At 35.7% G+C, this 25,378-nt stretch overlaps 1 protein-coding gene across 5 annotated transcripts; it reads left to right on the plus strand.

Moving 5' to 3' along the window:
- The first annotated feature begins 417 nt into the window (after window positions 1–417).
- On the plus strand, window positions 418–23,932 carry LOC117923833 (DEAD-box ATP-dependent RNA helicase 1). 5 transcript variants are annotated; one of them, XM_034842307.1, is made up of 10 exons: window positions 419–710; window positions 2,566–2,800; window positions 5,710–5,964; window positions 6,550–6,704; window positions 8,580–8,757; window positions 10,026–10,213; window positions 12,182–12,386; window positions 13,954–14,059; window positions 14,480–14,650; window positions 23,563–23,932. In XM_034842307.1, exons 1-9 carry the CDS (start codon window positions 595–597, stop codon window positions 14,590–14,592), a joined length of 1,551 nt encoding a protein of 516 aa, XP_034698198.1. In that variant the 5' UTR covers window positions 419–594; the 3' UTR covers window positions 14,593–14,650; window positions 23,563–23,932. The 5 variants fall into 5 exon arrangements, with proteins under 5 accessions (XP_034698202.1, XP_034698198.1, XP_034698201.1 ...); XM_034842310.1 differs by lacking the exon at window positions 23,563–23,932 and adding an exon at window positions 21,985–23,292; XM_034842308.1 differs by lacking the exon at window positions 23,563–23,932 and adding an exon at window positions 14,743–14,900.
- The last annotated feature ends 1,446 nt before the right edge of the window (window positions 23,933–25,378 follow it).

Below are 25,378 nucleotides of genomic sequence, written 5' to 3' on the forward strand. Positions count from 1 at the left end.
TTTACTAGGAAGATTTTTGTATTTGAGCTCACCCACATTCTATTTATATTATATATATATATATATATATATATTTAAATAAATTATAAATATTATAAAATATTGAATGATTAGATTGAGGTTACCCAGAGTTAAATTGAATCCAAATTGAATTGGTTTAAGAAGCTTGAATGTATGTGAATTTGAGTAATGATGGGTGTGTTTGATTATGTTTTTTAAAACTAATTTTAAAAACAGTTTTTGATAAATTTTATTTTTATTTTTAAATTTGAAATGTTTTTAATCAAATATTTTTTTAAAATAAATTTTATATATAGTCCCAAACCCAACGTACTTCGAACCGGTTTGGTTGGATGGGTTCAACCTGGCAAGTTGCAACCCTAATTGATATAATAATTTAATAATTAACGAACTCATTTAAATTGATAGCCTTTGCCCCTTGGCCGGGAGAGTTGGGAGTTTCAGGGAGTTGGGGCAGAACGACCTCGTTGGATTCTTGGATGAAAGATCCTGTGGTTGAAATAGAAGCCGTAGCCGCCGCAGGAGAGAATACGGTATCTAGAAGCTAGCAACCTCGCTTGAGTTGCCGTGGGAATGAAGGAAGCAAAGCAGAAGAAGAACGTTCCTGTACTCCCATGGATGAGAAGCCCTATTGATGTCAGTCTCTTCGAAGAGTGTCCTCTCCATCTCTTTCCATGTCTCGATCCCAGGTCTAATCTTATTCCTCTTCGTCTGGTTTCAGCAATTCATTGAGTCTGACTGTAATGCTGTTCTATCTGAGCTTCTGTAATGAGTTTTAAGGGAATTCCGAAATCATTATGTGAGGCTGTGTTTTGATTTGAATTTGATTTTTGAATTCTAATTCTTTCAAATTCGAATTGATGATTTCGTTGCATCACAGTCTTAAAAGACCAATGCCCGTTTGAAAGTGCGAGTAAAACTCAAGTAGGGCCTAATATAGATGGAACTTAGGTGTTTTAGGACTATGATAAATGACTTTTATTATATTTCATCTTTCTCAACAGAGGAAATCAATTTCTGAAAATGAACTCATTTTGAATTCTCTTGGTGTTTTTTTTCCCTTTTCCTTCATGGGGTTTTAGGTTATGTTGGGTTTGGAAAATTTGAGGGAAATAAAATACAGTAGAAAAGTACAAGGAAAGAAAAAGTGGAAGATAAAGGGGAAAGTAGAAGAAAAAAAGGTGAAGCAAAATAAAAAGAGATTTAATAGTTCTTTTAAAAAATAAATTTTATTCTCTTAGAAATGAATTTTATATATGAAATACATCTATGGGGTGCTAATGTCAAGGTGAAATGATTTTAGGTAGGTGTATTTAATATTCTTTAAAAAATAAATTTTATACATGAAATATATAGGGTTGTGAATTGACAAAATTTGAAACCTATAGTGGTTTAGTGTTTTTGCACTAAACCTCAAGATGAAATTAACTCTTAAACTTGTTTCACTTATTTTAATTTTTTTATATAAAAATTAAGGTTATGTTTGGTTTTCGGAAAATTTGAGGAAAAGTGCAAGGGAAAACAAACAGTGAGGAAGCATAGAAGGAAAGAAAATGTGAAGGAAAATAAAAAATAAAAGTCAATAAATTATTTTTATATCCTATTTCAAACCCATTTAACTTATTTTAAGTCTTGGATATAAAGATTAAATAATTTGAAAATGTATAAGTTTTTAACTAATTTTCATTATATTTGATTTTCTTTGGTATTTTCCATAGCACAACCCAATATGAGAAAATCATTTTGCTTAGTATTTTTTTCTTAGTACTTTATAGGAATCAAACATAACCTAAATAATCTGAAAATGTATGAGTTTCTAAGGGCCTGTTTGACCATATTTTCTGAAACTTGTTTTTAAGTAAACGAATAAAAAACAATTTTTAAAAACAAGTTTAAGAAAACATAGCCAAACGGGTCTATGTTTTCCTTTTGTTTATAAAAATTGGTGAAAACAACTCCTATTTGTTTTTTTTTTAAATTATTCTCTATTTCACTTTGTTTTTGAAAATTGTTTTAAGAGAACAACGAGCAAACAATGTTAGAAAATTTTAAAAACAGAAAACTACTTTTAAATCGTACGACCAAACGGGCTCTAACTAATTTTATTTATATTTGGTTTTTTTTTTTTTTTTGCATATTTTTTTATAGTGAAAGCAAATATGAGAAAATCATTTTTCTTACCATTTTTTTTCTTTCCTTAGTACTTTCTTAGAACCAAACATATCATTAGTGTTTATCCAACTAAAGCATTGATAGCTATGTTTAAAGGCTCATTACAATTACTTGTTTACTAGCCCCCATATTTTTTGGAAGGGATGAGAGAAAGCAAAAATAGTTATTAGCTAGGAATCCATTTTCAAATTCCCTTTCTTTTCACATTTTGCTTCTCACTGACAGAGTCTGAAGATTTTAAATAGTTTTGGTAATTATGAAATTAAAGCATTGAGCATCTGTTTATATGTTGATGTGGCAGTTTACCACTTTTTGTTTTTAGATCTTTTAATTTTTTGATTCTTAGTCAATTTTTGATTTCTTTGATCTTAGGTTGGAGGTGGCTTTGAAGAACATGGGCTTCTCATCACTCTTTCCAGTGCAGGTTGCAGTTTGGCAAGAGACAGTTGGACCTGGTGCTTTTGAGCGAGACCTTTGTATAAACTCACCAACCGGAAGTGGGAAAACTTTAGCTTATGCTTTGCCAATAGTGAACGTGCTGTCAAGTCGTGCTGTTAAGTGTCTACGTGCCTTAGTGGTGTTGCCTACTCGTGATTTGGCCTTGCAGGTTACATGTCTACTTATGTATATCATCTGCCATTATTGTACTCAGTTTGTTGTGTTTTTCCTTATGGGAATACTTCTCTGTGTAGCATGATCTGTTTATTAAAGAACATTCATCTCCATTGTCTATATGTCGCTATATGTCGCTTCACAATATATAACCAACGCCTCATGGAGAAATTTCATTATTGGATTGAGCTATGGATGGAACCCATTTTTTTTCCCTTAAGTTCACTTTAGTCAAGAGCATCTTTAAGACCTTCAGTCCATCAAACTGATTATTAAAAGTCACACCATAATGGAAGGGTGAATATCAGTATCCATTCTGTTGGCCATTCGTGAAAAATTCTCTTCTACCCTTATGCAAGTGTGCTTAGGGAAAACATGATTGCTCAAATTCATAATGAGGTTTATTGGTATCCTTTGCTTGTAAGAGATGTCATGTTTGATGAATGATGAGACTGGGATGGTCACTTTACATTCAAAATTGGAATTGAGGAAAAATGCTTTGGGGTCCAGACTCAAACAAGGACAGTTTACAGTCGATGCAATTCAACATCATAATGGAGGTGGGGTAATAGTCAAGAATGATGGCTGGAAGAGAATGTAAATTGATCATGATGCTTGATGCTTGGTAGTTGGCACCTTATTTAATGATCTAAATGGGTGTGGGGATGAAGAAAGGCATTGCCTATGAAATTAGAGTCATTCAAATATGGTGTTAGGAGGTTGGTGCATTTCCATAAAGACAAATGGAAGGTTTTTGCAGAAAAAATTTAGCTGACATGTAGATCTTAAGATGGGTGTATGGAGATTAAAAAAAAAAAAAAAAAAACCATAAATGTGCCATTTTTGGTTATATGTTAGGGTTAACTCCAAACATGATGAACAAACGACTTCAAAGTACATATCAGCTGATCACATTTTGATTCATTGTGACAAGACAAGAGAGCTATGAACTTTTTCATTAGCCCTCTTTAGCTTGGTTTGGGTGTTTTTGGCCTTAGTTAGAAATCTCCTACAATGGAAAGTTAAGGGGCTTCAAAAGAAGAAAAGGGCAGTTTGGTGCTTGGCTCCCATTTGCTTATTTTGGTGTATTTGGAAAGAGTGCAATTGAAGGACTTTTGAAGATGAAGAGCTTTTCGACCAAAGATTAAAGGATTTTTTCATTTGGATGCTTTTTGAGTGGTCTAGGGATTTGTTGGAGTTGGAGAACTCCTCTATGTTGAATTTCCTAGATGCTCTTTATTGTGATTAACTTTGCCTTGTTGTGTAGAGCATCTTTGTTTGTTGCTTGTTTTTGGTTGTTTTTGTGTATATTGCTTCTATATGTAGGGTGTACCCCCTCCTTTTAGGCGCTTCTTAATACATGATCTTGTTGTCTATCAAAAAAAGGACTTCAAAAGGAAGATGGTTTCAACATGTTCTCAGAATTAGGATTATAGTACTGGTGAAAGTGAGTGCTAGTTGATGGGAGATGAAAAAAATGGAAGTGAACTTAAGGTTTTGCATTTTCATTTTTGTTTGAAGACATGGCATTCCATAACTTTCATTGGGTTCGATTGTATATTGAGGATGATTCTTTATATTTGTTGGATTTTGTGGATTGGGTAGGCTCTCGTTAGGGCACGGTAGCGGGTTTTTATGCTTCGCGCCTTTCTTTGTCTTTTGTCCTTTTTGTATGCTTTCTTTCTCTTAATACAAATCTTATTACCTATAAAAAAAAACAACTCTCAAAAAGGCCTGAAGCACCAAAGAGAAAGGGAAAATAACATTCTTAAGGCTAGCATAAATTCATGTTGCAAACTGAAAAGTATTGAGTCAAGGTTTAGCAAAGAGACCTCAAAGCTTTGGAAATAATCCATTTCACATCCTTTCTTTGCTTGTATATGAAAGTAAATTTTTCTTGTATTTTCAATCTCTCTGGCTTTCCCCTTACCCATTTGGATTCATAAAGACAAGGGGATGTGAAGATGGTGGTGGTGGAGTATTTGCAGAAAGCCTTACCAAATTAATGCATAATCTTATTGCACTTGATTCCTTTTGCTATTAGTTGAGGAATTTGGGAGGAAGTTGATACATATTATTTGGAACCGTGGCAAGCATGACAACTAATGAAGGTTCTGGGTCATGCTTTTTGACTGGTGCTATCTTTAAATGGTTTGAGGATATGGGTTAAATTTTATGTGTAGTTTTTTTTTTTCGTTTTCTGTTCGTTCAACAAGATCTTTCAAGATGCTGTAATATCCCAGTAAGTAGTGCTTTATGTGATCTCTGGGTTATCTTTTGGAATGATATTACTTTTCAAGGAAAAAAAACATAATAAACACTGGTTAGGGGATGTTCTTGTACCATTGTTAAATACTTGACACGCTCTTTGAAAGGTTTATGATGTTTGCTCAACTCGGTCAAGTTTCAACTTGCTGCTGAATCAGATGAAATTCAAGATTAGATATATCAAAAAAATTTGTAATGGAGGGACAAATATTCATATTGTGCCACAGTGAACCAGAATTTGCTATTCATCCTTTTGTTATTGTTTTGAGGAGATTTACAGCTGGAATGCTAAAAAATGGATTATTTACTAATAGAGTTGATGGAGACCAACTGTCCTACATCGAGAGTTTTTGTGACACTACATGGAAGTGGAGTCATTTCCATGACATTTATACACACAGGTCTACCATGTAAAAGAGAATCTTCCTCGAAATCATCACAATGATGATGAAAAAAAATTAGTTCATTCACTTAAAAATCAGAAAATAAGTGTCATAGAAAATGAAAACAAATGATATCCTATTAGAAACGAGAAACAAGTTCAATCATTTCGAAGGTTTCAAAATTAAATTGGATTGGTTTAATATTCATGCATTTGCTTGAGAGATGTTTATATTTCTTTCTTTATTTGTTCAGGTTAAAGAAGTTTTTGCTGCTATTGCACCTGCAGTGGGCTTATCCGTTGGCCTGGCAGTTGGTCAAACTTCAATTGCTGATGAAATTTCAGAACTTATTAAAAGACCCAAGCTTGAGGCAGGGATCTGTTATGACCCAGAAGATATTTCACTGGAATTACAAAGTTCAGTAGACATATTGGTGGCAACACCTGGAAGGCTGATGGACCATATCAATACCACTAAGGGTTTTACACTTAAGCATCTTCGTTATCTTGTGAGTAGCAGATCACGTTAGTTTCATTTTTGATGTATAAATTGCAAGATTGAAGTTCTGGTGTTTCATTTATGCCTCTAATTTATTTGCAACCAAAGCTCCTGACAAGGTCTGCCGTTTTCAGTGATTGTCTTAAAGTATAGATAGCTCTTATGTTTGACTCAAATGTTATTCATCTGGCTGAAACATTACATTGCCAATATTGAGGGTTAGGAGAATCCAGAGCTGTTGGAAATGCAAGGTTTCTCCATCAACATGGGTCCCTTTTCATTTTAATTATTATAACTAAGGGGAATATTTATAGATCTCTGTCTCTATAATGCTACAGTGATATAAGTTGTGTCTTATGATTTCTGTTAGTTAATTGGTCTTGACCATCCAATTAGTGGTCACAGGAAATTATATTTGTCTGAATTGGTTACCCAAACCAAGCAGTCAAAATCAGATGGTTTGTGTTTCTTGAAATCATTGAACATAAATTGGCTGATGAAATTAGAGAATCAAACTTAACTCTAAATAATGAATTCAGGAATTGGATTTAAAGTTAACTGTTGTTCATTATGCTGATAAGATAAAATGTTTCAGGTTGTTGATGAAACAGATAGATTACTCAGGGAGGCATATCAGTCCTGGCTACCCACCGTTCTCCAGTTGACTCGCTCTAGTGATGAAAGCCTGTTCCCTTGTGGCAAGACCATTCTTCCTTCTACATTTGGTTCCATGAACACCATAAGGAGATGGTGAGTTCTAAGTTCATTTATTCCTCTTTATTAATGTCTACTTGTAAAGAGTATTTTATCCTGGTGGCCTGGTTCCAAAAGCAAGTTTTGAAGTCTCAGACAATCCTGGTTGCAATTTGTATTGCATTGGATGATCTTAAAACACTTGGATTTAAAATGCCTTTTTAATCCACACCATGCATCAATAGTTGGTTTTGGCTATGCTCATGGACGAAAATGTCGGGAAATTTCATTGAAATATTAAATATTGGGAGGGTCGAAATGAAATCAGCTACGGTTGCACAAAAAATCTGTGAAAAATTTCCGAAATATTGGTTTTGGACCAATAAATCGCTGATTTTTTGGCACTAGAGGAATAGGTGCGAGCGAGGCAAAAAAATCACAGATTTATCAGCCATTTTTTTGAAAATATTGCCTATTTTTCGATGATTAAAAATCTCCGGTTTTAAAAAACGCCAATATTTTTTTTGATATTTATCCGTGTTTTTTGTTTTTTAATTATTTTTTTCTAATTTATCTTTTATTTTAAATTTATATTACTCTTTTATTTTGTATTATCCTTTTATTTTTAATTATTTTTCATATTTATCTTATTAATCCTATTTTAAAAAATTGTTATCTTTTAATTTTTTTATATTTATCTTTTTAATTTTATTTAATTTTAATTTTTTTATTTTAAAATATTTAAAATGTAAATTTATTCAAAAATTGATAAAATCTAAAAAAAAATTAATGAAGTCCTAATATTTTATAAATTAAAATTAATTTGATAAGATAAATTATTAATATAATTTTTGACAATTTTAATTATTTAAGTAAATTAATGTTAATTGAAAAAAGTTACCACCATAAATTTGTAATAAAATTTTAGAAATTAAATTTCAAATAAAATATTTTATATAAAGCGATTTAATTTTTTTTGTTTAAAATGTAATAAAACATGTTTTAATAAAAGTAATTTTTAATTTTTAAAATAAATGAATATAAAGATGTTAAAGGAATTTAAGCTAATTTTTTCTAAAAGAATTTGATAAATATTATCTTTTATCTATGCCAATTATATTTACAAAATAACTTTAATATAAGTATTCTTGCTTATTTTATCATTTTTTGAAGTTTTTTCAAGCATTTCCATGAATTTTGAACAATTTCCATCCCACCAATATTTTTGTTAGAATATTTATCGATATTTTACTGATATTTTCTATATATCTGTAAAATCCAAGTACCATGTTTACCGATATTTTTATCCTTGGCTATGCTTGATATGTATCTCCAGACCATGCATCAATAGTTGGTTTTGGCTATGCTTAATTTGTGTCTCCAAATGCATTAGAATATTTTCTGATTAGTAAACATCTGATTATATGGGTGGTTTAAAATTTTCACTATTAATCATTATTTCACTAGATAATGATTATTTTTGCCATAATTTTTGGTTTTTTTTAATTCATTCACTATGCATATTATTGCTTTTTGGCTGGTATAGTCATATTGGGACCTGCCAATAAGCAAGCAGATACCAATGCTTAGAACCATCCCCATTAAGGGGTCATTGGTTTGATGAAAAAACTCTGGTGAGACTGTATTAATGATCCTGACATCCAACAATGAGAGCATGGTTCAGGATTACTCCTTTTTTTTTTTTTTTTTTCCTTTTCTTTCTTTCTTTCTTCTTCTTCTTCTTTATCTTCCTTTCTTTCTTTTTCTTTTTCCTTTTTTTTTTCTTTTTTATTTTTTTATTTATTTTTATTAGAGGCATTGTGGGGAATTACTTTCTCTTGAGAGTTCCTCTCATGGGATGTTTCAAAGTTAAGAGTCATTTTCCATAAAACTTTTTAACTTGCTCATTGAATGTTTTTTATTTTGTTGCAGTGGTGTTGAAAGGGGGTTTAAGGGTAGATCTTACCCTAGGCTTGTGAAAATAGTACTATCTGCCACACTAACTCAAGATCCAAGCAAGCTTGCTCTGCTTGATCTGCATCATCCTTTGCTTTTGACGGCAGGGCAAAGGCGTTATCAGCTCCCAGAAAAACTAAAATCTTTTAGGCTGGTACGCCCTCATAATTATTATCATGAAATTAAATGATACATTGTGAGCATAATTCTTGGTCTTTCAAATTCTTGACCATGATCTTTTCATTGCAACCAGGAATTTGAATGAATAGGGAAATGCCTCAAGTATCTCGTGCTTAGTATTTATCCATCCATTTTATATACTGTTCAATATCAACTCTTGATTTTGTCTAAAGAAGTTTGCTTATGTCTTAGCTGAGTATCTTTAGTTACTGTTCTAGATACTAAGAAACTCTCAAATCTATTATCTGAATTCAGTGTTTCCTGTTGTCTTATTTAAATCAGAACAAATTTCAAAAATTTTGAAATTGAGTGTAAAAAATATACAGTTTGTTGAGTTCAAGTAAGGAAATTTCTTGACAAAAAAATAGACCATGGATATTTGGAAATTTGAACACACAAACTGACCATGCTGGCAGTTTTTTTTTAAAAAATTTTTGTAACAAGATGTTTACCTTTAACTGGATACTGAAGGCTTCAAATTTCAATTTTGGCATGTTGGTCATTATCAAAGTTGAAGAAAAGATCGAAGTTTATCAAAAAAGCTAGGAAAAAACTGGGTGATCTGAAACCTGTCAAATAAATGGATATCAAGGTTCTGTTAAAAAATTCAACTTCATCATAGTAAGCGCAAAATTGCATAAACCTTTTAGCTTATTTATTTATTTATTTTTTGAAAGAGTGGTTTTTCTTATTCAAGAGGCAGTAGGGCAAGGTCCTAATTTGGTGAACTGAAAGTTTGCCTGTATCTGTTTCTATTTTGAGCAATCAAGAAGCTTTGATTTTATTCAGTTTTAGTGAAGTTTGCATGATTAATAAATTGGTCATGCAATTTACATGATTAATAAATTGGTTGCTCCTTGGGTGTTGTCCCCTTTCTCTAGGCAATTGTATGATGAACATTCTTTATAGGTCTCTGTGGATGTTTAAGAAAAATATTTACCTGTCAGCATTTTATGTGATTAAGAGATTTTTTGCTTATTGGATGTTTTCCTCTCTCTCTTGCTTGCTCACTTGGTCGCTAGTGTGCTCTTCCTCTGCCTCTTCCTCCCTCCCTCTTGTCTGGATGGTTAGGATTTTTGAGCATTTTGGGAACTATTAAGCCACTGGAAACAAATCCCCTTCATTCTGCATATGTGCAACGTTAACTTGTTACCCAAGTGCTGCTTTAAAAGCTTCATCTTCAGTTCCAGAAATTTCATTTCATAGTGATGTATGATGAGCCTTTCTTTTCCCTTTCTGCAGATTTGTGAATCTAAACTTAAACCCCTGTATTTGGTCGCCCTTCTAAGGGATTTAGGAGGGGAGAAATGCATTGTTTTCACATCATCTGTAGAGTCAGCTCATCGGCTATGTACCTTACTGAATTTTTTTGGTGATTTGCAAATCAAGATTGGGGAGTATTCAGGTCTTCAACATCAACGTGTGAGAAGGTTATTTCTACATTAATTAATTCAACTTTTTGATATGTATTTTTTCTATATTAATTATTTCAATTTCATGGTATCTATTTTTTGAACTGTAGATGTTACATTATGGTCTCTGGTAGTGGTAAACATGTACTATTATGATGATAATGAGGTTCATCTGTGATAGTGTGAACCTTTGTGGATCAGTAATAATAAGGTTGACCTTTGCCAGTGGTAGACCTTGTGATTAATTAATAACAACATAAGGACTGATTCTTGTAGTTGTAAACCTACAGATTAATAGCAACAATAAGGTCAATCTTCAGCATTGCAAATCTGTATGATTAATATTAATAATAGGGCAATCTCTGGTATGGTAAACCCACATGATTAAGAATAATAAGCTGATCTCTGATGGTGGTAAACCCATGTAATTAATATATTAAGGTTGGGGTGAATGTGGGTGAGAGAGAGAGTGCGACCAAGAGAGGGAGGAGTGAGGGGGAGAAAGAGAGGTAGAGGGATGGAGGTGCTAAAAATAATTGGGAATGAAAACTGTCCAAGAAATGGAAAATGCAGTTTCTTTTGCATATTCCATTTTATTTGTCTTATGTATGGTTTTGAAACACGAAACCATGCACAACAAATTGCAGATTAGGATAGTGTCAGTTGAAGAATAAATTACAAAATGGATTGCTTAAGGTAAAATTTGGAGATCTGACCTATTGGGAATCTTTAGTTCCATTGAATTTCAACCAAAGCAGATTCTATGGTCAGCTCAATCCCGTCTTAGGTTCTAAGGCTATAACGAATTAGCCTCCTCTAAGCAATCAACACTAGATAAGCTTAAGGCTATTTCATGTTGAGAATTTCTTTTTCTTTGTGCTTTGTATATCAAAAATTTTCTTTTCCTCTTTTGTTTTTCTCTGAATTGTATAAAGGACGATAAACCAGAGAAAGAGGCTTCTCAACATTTATTATTTATTTATTTTTTTTTGTAGAAGAATTGGATAAAAAAGAGAACCACAACAAAGTGACAAAAATGCCCTAAAATCATGATGCCCATGAATTCCACTAAGGATCATGGAGCCCTTCTTAGCTAAAACCATATCTGGTTTTGCTGATATGGGAGTCTTAAGAAAAAGACAGTATCCAAAAATAGATGATGAATAAAAAATTTTCCCCACATGGTCTATGAGATGCATTGGTCCTCTCTTAATTATATTCACTGTATCTCCTTGCAGAATGAACTAGGAAATGCCCCTACTTTTAGACTTTGTAAAGCTGGGAACTTAAGAAGTTTCTACTTAAAACTTTCTATGCTCTATGAGTTTCAATCTTTATTTAGTTTTTATTTCAAGCACTAGGAGTTTCAAGGAACTTGAGGTCACAAACTGGTTTCACCAGGAGTTTTAAGGAACTCTTTATTTTATAGAAATTTGAGTCCTATTTGATTTCAATACTGATTAGTCTTGTTTTTAAAGAGGTACACAAGTAAAAGATATTTAAAAGTCTGCATGTGGGTGCTATATATAAATATGAGATTAGAGTTTGATTTGTTGAATTTTGAGAGTTTTACTTCAATTATTGAGTATTGAAGGCATTCAATACTCAACAATTTGAGAAACATGCCATTTATATTTGGTCTCCACTTCCCCACTGATTCTGACAATAGCAGCTTGAAGTAGTTTACAATCTTTGTTGGAATCTCTGCCTCCTCCATTACTCATTCTCCATTTATCCTGATTCTCCCAATGCTGTTATTTCTTTCTTTCTTTTACTTCTGTTTTCTGTTTTTTTTTTTTTCATTTTTCCTCTTTGTGCCAAGATGTTTAAGGAAACCTTTGTCCTCCATATGTGGAAAACATAACCTTGATTTGGCTTTTATTTCCCATTGAGGCAGTTGTTTGTCATGTTGGAAGGTTTCTGTGGTTATTTATAGATTAATTTAACAGGAGTTGACTGTAATAGTAATGAAAATTTGCCTTGCAGCAAGACTTTGGAGGAGTTCCGTGGAGGGAAAATACAAGTACTGATTTCCTCTGATGGAATGACCCGTGGAATGGATGTCGAAGGGGTGAGAAATGTTATTAATTATGATGTGCCTAAATTTATCAAGACGTATATACATCGGGCTGGTCGGACTGCAAGAGCAGGCCAGACTGGTTGTTGCTTCACACTACTGCGTAAAGATGAGGTATGTTGCCTTTCCCCCAGCCTTCAATTTTTAGTTATTTTCTGTGCTAATGGAGTTACATATGTTCTTCAATTTTTGTGTTCAGAATCCATATTAGTCTGTTATCAAATATTGTACCCATCTACATCTTATGCCTCTGATTATAATCTTTCTGTATTATCTGAAATAACATTTCCCATTTGACTTTCTTAAGAGTTTCATCTCTTGGAGGGTCTGACCTGTTTCTCAACTCAGACCAGGCTGAGCCAGGTCAAGTTCAGTCCATCCCCAGCCTGTATGGTGGACCCTTAGTTCCAGCTCCGCCTTATTTGACTTCAGCCCACTTCCCTTTGATGAAGCTCAGTGCATCTAGTGGGATGAGTCTTCAGCCAAGTTGGTCATTCCAGGTTGATGCTAAAAGCGTTGTGCTATAACAAGATATGCTCCTGTTTCAAGGCTGGCTTGGACTTAAATATAGGGGCTATAGCCCAGGATAAAACCTGCTAAGCTTCATCAGTGAATTTAGTTTTTCATAACAATATCTAATATATGATGGAAACATAAAAACACTTTCTCTTAAATTTTGAGGCAAGATAGATTTCAGCAAAGGTAGGGCTTGCCTGAATTTAGTGTATGTTGAGCTACCAATTACCCTAAAAGCTTAAGCGATTAGGCTGTGGGCCAACAATGTATATCAAAAATTTTAATTAATTTGGGATAGAGCCCTAACACTACCTCTTGGGCAGCTTTTTTTGGGATTTGCGCATGGACTCAGTAAATTGAGGGAAATAAACATATGGTGAGGTTCAAACTCATGACCTCCCAACAACCAAAGATCTAATACTATGTTAGGCTATAAACTTTCCCAAAAATTTAAGTTGTTAGGTTGTAGGCCAACAATGTATATCAACTTATTTGCTAGAGTCCTGACGGTTTAAACTCAAGTGCCTGAAATTTGTTCCTGAGATAAGCCAGCTTAAATAAACGCTGCTTCGGTATGCTGTGGCTCAGTCTGAACTGGCTATGATTGGCAAAGTCAGATTAATTTGCATCCTTGTTTGGTCCGCAGATCACTGAAGCTAATACTTGAATCTTAACATTTTCTTGTGGATGAGAGCAGTACTTGGATGGTCTGCATCAAGGTATTTATTAGTACTGATCTCAAAAGCCATTGGTGTCTCATATTTGGATGCACATGACCTCTTTGCAAAATTGTGCACATAATCTTTGGCTATTTTTGATACTAAAAATATTATGGAGGAGCTAAAAGAGAGTGGTAGACCTTTCTTCCCTTAGGCCAAAAATGACGGGAATTTTTGTGTTTTGAGAGAGGGGAGTTTGGTTGGGTGTCTCTTAGGTTGTTATTCTGTTTTACTCGATCATTGTTTGCTTGAATAGGGATGCCACCCCCAAAACTGGAAAACTAAATTGAAGCTAGGTCAATGTTTCTTTAGAGAACCCTTTTAATCTGTTGGGTGTTAAAGGAAAACAAAAGTGATCTTTGAAACATGTTTTATTTATTTATTTATTTCAACTCTTATCATTTCCATAAAATTGTGTAAATGATCATCTCTTTCAATTGATTCAGGATAAGCGTTTCAAGCAGCTGTTGCAGAAAGCTGACAGCGACTCATGTCCTGTTCACTCTGTTGCTTCAAATTCAATTGAGGCACTTCACTCTGTTTACGTTTCTGGTAATTTCTCTGCTCTTATTTTTGTATAAAGAAGTCAGCAATTGACTGGATAAACTACTAGCATTAGAGTCATTACAGGGAATCTGTTCAGGGTCTCACTTAGAGGATATTCAAGATTAGGGAACTTGATTAGTTTGCATGATTTGAACTGCCTTGATGGTTTACCTCAATAATCTAATTTTCTTAATCACTTATCAAGGAGAAGAGGTAAAAATAGGTTTTAAGGTTCACCAACTGAACTTTAATAGGTGCATCATGTTGGTGGTATTGTGCTGCATGGGGACTTCTATGTCCTTACATTTTAAAAGGTCATCCTATTGGAGTGTGGACCAAGTGAATAATACTTGAATTCTCCTTTTTGATGGAGTGGGATTATTGCATGCCTTACCAACACTGAACCTGGTCTTTCTTTTCAATCAGCATTGGAGAAACTGAAAGATACAGTTGTATCAGAAACAACCAGGAAGCGCAAAATCAATTTCAAGTCTTCAGGAGCAGATAAAAGAAAACAAGAAAAGCACTTGAAGGAATAGTTTGTTTCATAAGCAGGAAGTCTTCCTGTAATGAAGTCCATTTTGCAGGACATAGGAGGTGAGGACTACTGTTTTTGGCCGTATATTCTGTATTTTAGTTGTATCTTTGAATTGTTGTTACCATTGTTGACAATATTGAATTGCTTGCAGCCTAAAAGTTAACATCCTTTCTACTAACTTTTCTCAGAAAGGGGATGTCTAAGGAAAAAAGAGGACATAGCTCAAAAATGATTTATGCCCTAACCCTAGTTTGGGTAGAAGAAACAAGGAATTACATCAAACAAAACTAACTGTTTATGTTTTTTCAATTGGTATTGAAAAATATTATCTGTGTTAACATGCAATGATTAAAGTAAATGATAATATATCTTTTTTGCAATGAGTGATGATGTAATCTTACTACATCATGTTTGATAGAAATGATTGTTATTAGTTGCTTCACGTTGTAGAAGATAAAATTGTGCTAATGAAGAATATCTAATGAAGAATATCTAACTCAACCTAGAAGCACCCACCTCCCACCTCAACCCCTTACCACTCGACCATGCTTGAAGGGCATGCCTGTTAATCTGAAGTATTGAAACCACAGCCTGTTCCCTTTCATTATTAGAGATAACTCGGATGGAAAAGGATGACACCTACCCATTTAGATGTTCTAGATAAATGATCATGGTTCTGAAAGATACAAAATCGATGTAGAGATAGGGGACCCTTCATACTAGTGCTTCGATGAATTAACCGGAGGGCCTGAGGTTGTTCCCAACCCTTTCTTTCTTTGGATGATAGCCATTCTTCAGGATGAGAATGGTTGAGAGGAAGACGGTGAAGGTCTTGATTGAGAGGAAGACCTTCTTGATTAGGTTGGAAGGCGAGCAAGGAGGTGAATGGTGTTCGATGACAGAGATAAGTAGAGGCTCTGTTTTTGCATTAGGTTTTGAAAAGGAGGCAGTTGGGTGGTTGGTTGAATGCTTGATGAAAGCCTTAGCATTGAAGAGTCATATGGGTTTCAACAAAAAATTCAGGGGAAAATGCAGGGCTCATCTGTTGGAAGTGGGCTTTAACAACCATGGAAGGTTCATAAGGATCTCGGAGTTCGCTACCAACAGAAAACCTTCCGTTCTAATCATTCCTGAGGGTGACAAGGGCAGAGGTTGGGAGAGTATCAAAAAAGCGTTAGCTACAATGCTGGTGGTCCCATATCCGAGTGCAGCAGAAAAAGGAAGGAATATAAGAGGGGAAAGTTGGCCTCACAACAAAGTGGGTTCGATGCACAGATCCTATGCCAAGACAGTTAGTGACGAAGGACCAAGAGGAGGCGGTCTAGTTCCAGTGGGGAGGTGGGCGTGAGCTGTGGTATGTGAAAGCAAGTTTGACAGGGAGAATTGGGCTGAGGTTGGAAGATTGGTGGCGAGAAGCTTAGGGAAGAATGGCGTGGTAACGATCGTACCCATTTCAGCTGGAAAGGGTGTATTTTTCGTTGAAACAACCGAGGAAGCCATATTTCTCCATGATTTGAGGAAGTTAAGGGTTGGGGAAAGGAACATCATTCAGTTGCGAAGATGGTTGTCGAAGGAAAATGCGGAATTAGACGGGAAATTTAGAGAAGGATGGATCGAATTAAGGGGGTTGCCATTTCACCTATGGTCGGAGGTTCACCTGAAGAAGATTGTGGAGCAATGGGGGTCTGTAAATGAAATCGATTGGCGTACGCTGAAGTTATATGATCTCAGCAGGGCGAGGTTAAAGATCGTAATGAAGGATAGGGCAATACTTCCAGCTATGTTAGAGGTGACTGATGGGGATTGGGTGTTTACAGTCGTCGTCGTTGTGGTCGGAGACGAAGAAAGACGGAGAGGTAGTGAAAAGGGTGAGTCGACTCGGGTGGCTGTCGCTTCTCACACGGGGACGGGTGGAGGAAGACGAGGGGAGTGCGGCAGATCAACGGCGGAGGGAAGGTACCGTGTTGGGGAAGATAGCAGACATTGGAAGGAGGGAGAAAGGGGTAAGGGCTGCCAACTCCCGTCGCAGTCTCGTCTGAAGTCAATAGATGGGATGGACGGGATTGGTGGAGAAGGAGGAGATTGGGCTGGAGAAAATGAGGCCATCGCTGATGTGGGCTGTCGGGCCCGTGAGAGGAAGGCCCAGTCGCTGGCAAATATTGATCCAAGTGCAGTTACAATGGGCTGCAAGCTTAAAGGCCTGCTGGGCTTGGGACTAAGCCCAGAAGAGGCTACCCCAGTTGAGACAGTGGTGTCGTTACGCAAGGAAGAAGAAGACTCATCTTCTGCAATCGAAAAGGGGAAATCAGCTCCTGGACTCCTCGAGTTTCAGTCGAGCAGGCTAGCAGAGAAGAAGGTGTTGTACGGTTCAAGGAAGCTGTGGTCAACCTTCTTTCCCCCAAGCTCAGAGCACCGACAAGGTATCCGGTGCAGTAGCGAGCCCATTTCGCGTGGAAAAATCAAGGTGGACAGCGAAGAGGACCTAAAGACAGACGATTTAGGCGCCGAATCTCAGGCGAACAGAGGATTAAATGCAAGCCCTCTCTTTTCTCCGTGTTTTCCAAGGTTTCGCAAGAAGAAATTAGGGGAAAGGGATGCGTCGCCGAGAAAGGAAGCAGATCTGAACATTTTTTCATCCGACGAAGATATGGAAGGTTTTTTGGGCCGAGTGGGGTCTGATTCTCGTGGCTCAATAGTCATGGTTAAGCCATTTTCGCCAGAAACGAGAGGTAAAGGGCCTAGCTTGATGGGGAACTGTGATTCGATGGTTGCGGAAATTCTGGAGGTAACGCCTTCACTTTTTAATTCCACCCATCCATATATACCCCCTTCTAGTGGCTCCACTAAATCCCTCTTGAATCCTTCCGTCCACATTCTGAGTCCCCCTACCCCCTTGCTTTCCGACTCAGCTTCTCAATCTCTGGTACTTATGGAAAACCGAGTAAACTCTGAATTTTTTTTCAAAAAAGTCAACGATGATGGTCAAACTCCTGTTGATATCCCTAATTTAGAAATGGAAATGGAGGTGATCCAACTTGCTTGTCCTTACCAGATGCCTGAGAGTGTCAATTCTCTCTCAACTAATTTAAGATCTCCTGTCAAGGAGTCCAATAAGGATACAGTTAACTTGGGAGGTATTGCGGGCTCTCCTTCAGGCGAGTTCCAAATAGAAGGACTGTCCCCTAGGAAAATGGCAAAAGTACGTGAGGTTTTAAAGACTCTGGATATCAAGGTATATTCCAGGAGGAAGAGCAGATGCTCCACAGGATTGTGAGACTAATTGGTTTTGGTTCGGAGATTAGGGTCAGAGAGTTTCACATGAAGATAATCAGTTGGAATACCAGGGGTTTGGGTTCAAAGAAAAAGAGAAGGGTGGTTAAGGATTTTTTGAGATCAGAAAAGCCGGATGTAGTGATGATTCAGGAAACAAAAAAGGAGTGTGATAGAAGATTCGTGGGTAGTGTTTGGACAGCCAGAAATAAGGATTGGGCAGCCCTTCCGGCATGTGGGGCTTCGGGTGGGATTTTGATCATATGGGACGCTAAAACTTGTGCAGGGAGGAGGTAGTGTTAGGTTCTTTTTCGGTCTCAATCAAGTTCGCATTGGACGATTGCGAATCTGTATGGCTATCTGCAGTTTATGGTCCAAACAACTCAGCTCTCAGGTAGGATTTTTGGATGGAGCTTTCAGACATTGGTGGGCTTGCTTATCCGCGTTGGTGTGTGGGCGGCGACTTTAATGTCATAAGGAGAAGTTCAGTAAAATTGGGCGGTTCTAGATTAACCCCAAGCATGAAGGATTTTGATGATTTCATAAGAGATTGCAAATTGATAGATTTACCTTTAAGGAGTGCATCATTTACTTGGTCAAACATGCAAGAGAATCCAGTTTGCAAGAGATTAGATCGTTTCTTGTACTCAAATGAGTGGGAACAAGTATTTCCTCAAAGTATTCAAGGAGTACTGCCAAGATGGACATCGGATCATTGGCCGATTGTCTTGGAAACTAATCCGTTCAAGTGGGGTCCAACGCCGTTCAGGTTTGAGAATATGTGGTTGCAACATCCTAGTTTTAAGAAGAGTTTTGGAAGATGGTGGAGGGAGTTTCAAGGAAATGGGTGGGAAGGGCACAAGTTCATGAGGAAATTACAGTTTGTTAAAGCCAAATTGAAAGAGTGGAATAAGGCTTCTTTGGGAGAGCTAAGTAAAAGGAAAAAAGATATCTTATCTGATTTAGTTAACTTTGATTTGTTGGAGCAAGAAGGGGGCCTATCCCATGAACTTTTAGCCCAAAGAGTTTTAAGAAAAGGGGAGCTAGAGGAGTTGATTTTGAGGGAAGAAATACATTGGAGACAAAAAGCTAGGGTGAAATGGGTAAAAGAAGGGGATTGCAACTCAAAATTTTTTCATAAGGTGGCCAATGGTAGGCGAAATAGGAAATTTATTAAGGAGTTGGAGAATGAAAATGGCCTAATGATGAATAATTCAGAGAGCATAAAAGAGGAGATATTAAGGTATTTCGAAAAGCTCTACACGAGTCCTCCTGGAGAGCCTTGGAGAGTGGAAGGCTTAGATTGGTCCCCTATATCTGGAGAGAGTGCGCTTAGGTTGGAATCCCCCTTTACTGAAGAAGAGATTTTTAAGGCTATTTTTCAGATGGACAGGGATAAGGCTCCGGGGCCGGATGGATTTACCATTGCAGTGTTTTAAGATTGTTGGGAAGTGATAAAAGAGGATCTAGTGAAAGTGTTTGCAGAATTTCATAGGAGCGGAATTATTAATCAAAGCACCAATGCTTCCTTTATAGTTCTGTTACCCAAAAAAAGCATGTCAAGGAGAATCTCAGACTTTAGACCTATTAGCTTGATCACTAGTCTATACAAGATAATAGCCAAGGTGTTAGCAGGGCGCATAAGAGGGGTACTTCACGAGACCATCCATTCTACTCAAGGAGCCTTCGTTCAAGGGAGACAAATTTTGGATGCAGTTCTCATAGCCAATGAGATAGTGGATGAGAAAAGAAGATCAGGGGAGGAAGGAGTTGTATTCAAAATTGACTTTGAAAAGGCCTATGATCATGTGAGTTGGGATTTTTTGGATCATGTGTTGGAGATGAAAGGGTTTGGTCTTAGATGGAGGAAATGGATGAGAGGTTGCTTGTCCTCAGTTTCTTTTGCAGTCTTGGTGAACGGTAATGTGAAAGGGTGGGTTAAGGCATCTAAAGGTTTAAGACAAGGAGACCCTTTATCATCGTTCTTGTTCACCATAGTGGCAGATGTATTGAGTAGGATGTTATTGAAAGCTGAGGAGAGAAACGTCTTGGAGGGTTTCAGGGTGGGTAGGAACAGAACAAGGGTTTCCCACTTACAATTTGCAGATGATACCATTTTCTTTTCCAGCTCTCGGGAGGAGGATATGATGACCCTTAAGAATGTCTTGCTAGTGTTTGGGCATATTTCCGGTTTGAAAGTTAATCTTGACAAAAGCAATATCTATGGTATTAATCTTGAGCAGAATCACCTTTCTAGGTTGGCCGAGATGCTTAACTGCAAGGCTTCTGGGTGACCTATACTTTACCTGGGTCTTCCTCTGGGAGGGAATCCTAAGGTGTGTGACTTTTGGGATCTTGTGATTGAGAGGATATCAAGGAGATTAGATGGGTGGCAGAAGGCATATTTATCTTTTGGAGGCAGAATAACCCTCATTCAATCTTGTCTCACCCATATGCCATGTTACTTTCTTTCCTTGTTTAAGATTCCCGCCTCTGTGGCAGCAAAAATTGAGAGAATGCAAAGAGATTTTTTATGGTCAGGCGTAGGGGAAGGCAAAAGAGACCATTTGGTTAATTGGGACGTAGTGTGTAAGTCGAAATTGAGAGGGGGATTGGGTTTTGGAAAGATATCTATAAGGAATGTCGCTCTTTTAGGGAAGTGGTTGTGGAGATATCCTAGGGAGGGTTCAGCTCTGTGGCATCAGGTTATTTTAAGCATTTATGGATCACATTCCAATGGCTGGGATGTCAACAACATAGTTAGATGGTCTCATCGTTGTCCTTGGAAGGCCATTGCACTAGTCTACCAAGAGTTTTCAAAGTTTACTCGGTTTGTGGTAGGTAATGGAGATAGAATTCGGTTCTGGGATGACTTGTGGTGGGGGGAACAACCTTTGGGAGTCCAATATCCAAGATTACTTAGCGTAGTCACGAATAAAAATGCTCTTATTTCATCAATTCTTGGATATACCCACCCATTCTCTTGGAATTTCAATTTTCGCCGAAATCTTTCTGATTCTGAGATAGAAGATTTAGAGGGCCTTATGCGATCTTTTGATCGTCTTCGCATATCACCTTCCGTTCCAGATAAAAGATCCTGGTCCTTATCTCCTTCAGGTCTTTTCACAGTCAAATCTTTCTTTCTGGTCTTATCCCAATATTCTGAGTCACCTCCAGTTTTCCCTACCAAGATTGTTTGGAATGCTCAAGTCCCTTTCAAAGTCAAGTCATTTGTTTGGTTGGTGGCTCACAAGAAGGTTAATACTAATGACTTGCTACAATTGAGAAGACCCTACAAAGCACTTAGCCCTGACATATGTAAGTTGTGTATGAAGCATGGAGAAACAGTAAATCACCTTTTCCTTCATTGCTCTTTGACGATGGGGTTGTGGCACAGATTATTCCAATCAGCAAAGATGGATTGGGTTTCCCCAAGGAGCATCTCTGACATGTTATCTAGTGATTTTAATGGTTTTGGATCTTCCAAGAGATGGATTGTCTTATGGCAAAACGCGTGCATCGCGTTAATGTGGGTGGTGTGACGGGAAAGAAATGCAAGGATTTTTGAGGACAAAGCAAGGAATGCCGAGTATCTTTGGGATTCTATTTGTTTTCTTACTTCTTTTTGGGCTTTTTGTTCTAAGGTTTTTAAGGGGATTCCTCTTAACATATTACAACTTGATTGGTTAGCGGCGTGTAACTAGAGTGTCTACTTTTCTCTTTTTGTACTTTCTTATATTTGATTACTTGTAGTCTTGTTTCTCTTTGTTGGGAGGATTCCTCATCCTTCTATTTGTACCTTCTTTTTATCAATATATTCCTTTGTCGTTTCCTATCAAAAAAAAAAAAAAAAATTCTTCAGGCCATTCTCTCTGCTCAGTTCTCAGCTTGGAAAAGTTATTTTATCTTCTCTCTCTCTCTCTCTTGGGATGCTATGCTTCCTTTACAAAAGGGGAGAGTGTGTTCTATGTTTAAGTGGCATTTTTTTTCCATAATTTTTTATATATTATTCATTCCCTTCTCTTTTGGCCTCAACAACTTGATGATATTCACTTTTTCTTATCCACTTCCTTGGAGTCTTTTTGAAATGAAACATCTTGAACTCTTCATTTATCTTCTGAAGGTGTTCATACTGTGAAAAATTCTGGGCATGTTTGGCAATGGAGACTATACCATTCACCCCTTTTTGTTTTGGCATTACCAACTCTAGGGTATTGGTTTTGGCTTGAGGCAGTGGGTGCAACAATTACCAATCAATGAAATTTGGATTGAAGTTTGAAGCTATCATACCTTGGAATTTTGGTGTTACCAGAAAAAAAAAAGGTACCAACAATCAAATTGCAACAGCTAGCTCTTATTTCAACTAGGGTACTAGTTCTTTACCAAACTGATTTGTGCATAAAATGCTAGTATAGAGGCTGGTTTTCCCACTTGAACCTTATTAAAAAGTTCTGAAAACAGTCTTTCTTCTTATTCTATAATCTTCAAAGTTACTTTAAAAAGATACTGCTTATTTCTTGAATCCAACATGCTTTTCGCAGCTTTGGGTTAAATATAATCGTGTTTGGCTCAAATTTGTGTTGACTTGTATAACCTATTTAATAAATAGGTAGTTTTTAGGTCAACCTGTATAAAATATATTTGACCTGAATCAACCCCATTTAATAATCATGTTGATTAACTTAATTATAATTTGAAACTATTTAAACCATATTTGACTCATTTTAAATTTGCTTTTTAATGAATAGGTCAATTGAGTTATAAATATATCTGATTGGTACATTAATCATATAGATTTATATAAGATCTAACTCAACTTGATTAATAAATATGAAGATTTAATTATTGAATGTATTAGATAGGTTACACGATTTGTGTTTAATGTGGGTATATGTTTTTAACCCAATTATTATTCATATCATTTTGCCCTTGAGGCCAAACTCAAGTGGTAAAGGGATGAGGAGGGTTTGTGAGAGGTTCTAGGTTCAAATCCCAATTGGGAAAAGAATTTACTTATATAATTTTTTATTTTTTTTTTCATATCGTGTTCTCTTCGTAAATCTTTATATATATATATATATAAATTAGGATTATATTCCCTGTAGAACAGTTACCATCATGTGTGCCATTACCTTTCAATATATAATAGAATACATCATTATGCCAAAAAAATTTCCCCCTTAAGGTGAAGATTAGTAATAAGCAATATATGCAAAGTATTTTAACCATATAGTACTTGGATGCTTAGGGAATGCTCTTGAACACAATAAGATGAAACTACAACGCAACTTCTTGTTTTTATTACACGATTTGCTGATACAAAAGGGTGTATCTACAGCATCAGCAAAGCTTAGTCTTCAACCCATTTCCCAGAACTAAAAGAGAGCACATTGATTTGTAGAAAAAAGGAGTACGGCCTTCCAAAAAAAAACCCATTGAGATTTTTGATGAAAAAAAAGGGTACTACCCTCTGAAATCAGTGACTTCTCATGAAAATAGAAAACAGTGCATCCGTTTGCAACAAAGGATTGTAGTTACTGAAGATGGAAAAAGGTCTTTGAACCTCTTCGGAAAAAGTAATTAGAATTAGCAGCAGCAGCAGCAGGAGGTGCTGTCTTTGAAGCCGAATTGCTTGTGCTGATATCTCTCTCTTCTTCAGTAATTGTATCTAACATCTTTGTGGCTCTGTGCCTCATGACAGTGATGAATTGGGGTGGTGCAACCTCCATAGCAAACCTAGCAACTCGAGAACTTGCCATGAGGTTGGGTACTGGAAGATAATAGGAGGAGAAGAGGTGAAGAGAGAACTGCAGCAGAAGAGATTGGGAAGGCAAGAAAGCAGTTGTGGATGAGCAAGAAGCATGCACCATTTGGGTACGATTTATAAGGAAAATTGTTGGCTGAAAATAATTCACGAGTCATGGTCAATTAGTATTAATCATTCTTAGCAGGTAGTGCCGCCTCTTGCTTTTGGTATTAATTGTTGGGACCACAGGAAATGCAATGTGTCAACTTTTGGCTATACCAAAAGGTACCTTACATACAGGTGTGCCCTTTGTTTGGATCGATTTCTTCCATTTCTCACTTTTTAGAATTATCGGTTTGCCTAAATTTTCTTGAAAAGAAAATGCTGTCCCATTCATTTTGAAAATCAATCTTTTTGACCCACTTCGTAGAACTTCTTCATAAATTATTTAATGAAAATACGAGTTTAGTCATTTTAATTTCATGCCTTGTCCATGATTTTCATAAAAATAAAGCTCAGACTTTACTTTAGATTGCCAAAGACTTTCATAAATAAAACAAATAAAGACTTTTCTTGAGATAGAGACTGGCATCTCTATCCGATATCTTCCCTCTTATCCATGGCATTGCAAATGAGGTGCAAATGCAATCTTGTACGAAATGCTTCTATTCTTCCACGCCTCCCGGTTCCACAGTTTCTTTCTGTCCTTTTATATATATATATATATATATATATATATATATTTTCAAAATTCAGAGGAAGTCTAAAGTTGAAATGCATTGGTGCAATGGGTGATACGTGGTTCTTATTGAGTAGGTATGGGAACTTATTTTGGATAGCATACCAAAGCTACAACCTCAAGTTTGGATTGGATTTTTAATTTAAATAATATTATATTTTTAAAAATATTATTATGCAATATTTTATAAAATATTTAAAGAATATGCATGATACCATTTAAAATTGTTTTTTTTAAAAGGATTTCATATGTAGAAAACATCTTAAATGTCTTTCCAAAAAAAAAAAAAAAAAAAAAGAAAAGTATGAGGACAATTTATAAATTTATATTGAACAAAAAATGATTATGATATGGATACAAATTGTGAAGAAAATTTCCTATTTGACAAAAACATATTATTTTTTGACCACATGTAACAAATGATACTTACAAAAAATAAAATTAACAAATATAAGAAAAGTTGGGTGTTGGGTGAGACATGTGAGAACATACTATCTCAAATCCGATGCCTCCTTAGATGTGGGTATATCAATTCTCAGAAGTAAAGAAAAATTATTTTTATTAAGAGGTGATCGATATATATTAAAACTTATAAATCCTTGAAAAAGTTTTAACATTATTGAATTAATTATTAAGTTAAGACTTTCTAACCTTAAAAAAATTAGTTATAAGACTTTATATATATATATATATATAAACACATATAGTTGGATAGAAACTCTGTCCTATCAATCCGACCCATTTCTTTTTGAAATCATTCTTTCATAACTCAAGTAATATTTCCTTTTTTTTGGGCAAAATAAAAAAAATTATATATTGTATTTTGTGGGGGATCTATTTTAAAAGACTTGCAATGAATAATCATTACAAAAGACGACAACTGTTATAATAAATATACAAAATCTCAAAAAAGAAAAAAAAAAGAGATGAAAAATAACCAAAATCAAACAAGTTACAAGTTTCAAACTAATCACTTCAAGAAATGAGACAATTTATTCTAAACAATCTTAATTCTTTTCATGGTTTAAGAGG

This window comes from Vitis riparia, chromosome 10 (genome assembly GCF_004353265.1).
Source record: "Vitis riparia cultivar Riparia Gloire de Montpellier isolate 1030 chromosome 10, EGFV_Vit.rip_1.0, whole genome shotgun sequence".
Taxonomy (NCBI): domain Eukaryota; kingdom Viridiplantae; phylum Streptophyta; class Magnoliopsida; order Vitales; family Vitaceae; genus Vitis; species Vitis riparia.

Excerpts from the sequence above, each read along its gene's own strand:
- LOC117923833 (XM_034842307.1), top strand. The coding sequence starts at position 595 with ATGAAGGAAGCAAAGCAGAAGAAGAACGTTCCTGTACTCCCATGGATG. Across the intron at positions 5,965-6,549 it reads TTAAGCATCTTCGTTATCTT|GTTGTTGATGAAACAGATAG; the intron begins GTGAGTAGCAGA and ends AAAATGTTTCAG. Across the intron at positions 8,758-10,025 it reads AACTAAAATCTTTTAGGCTG|ATTTGTGAATCTAAACTTAA; the intron begins GTACGCCCTCAT and ends CCCTTTCTGCAG.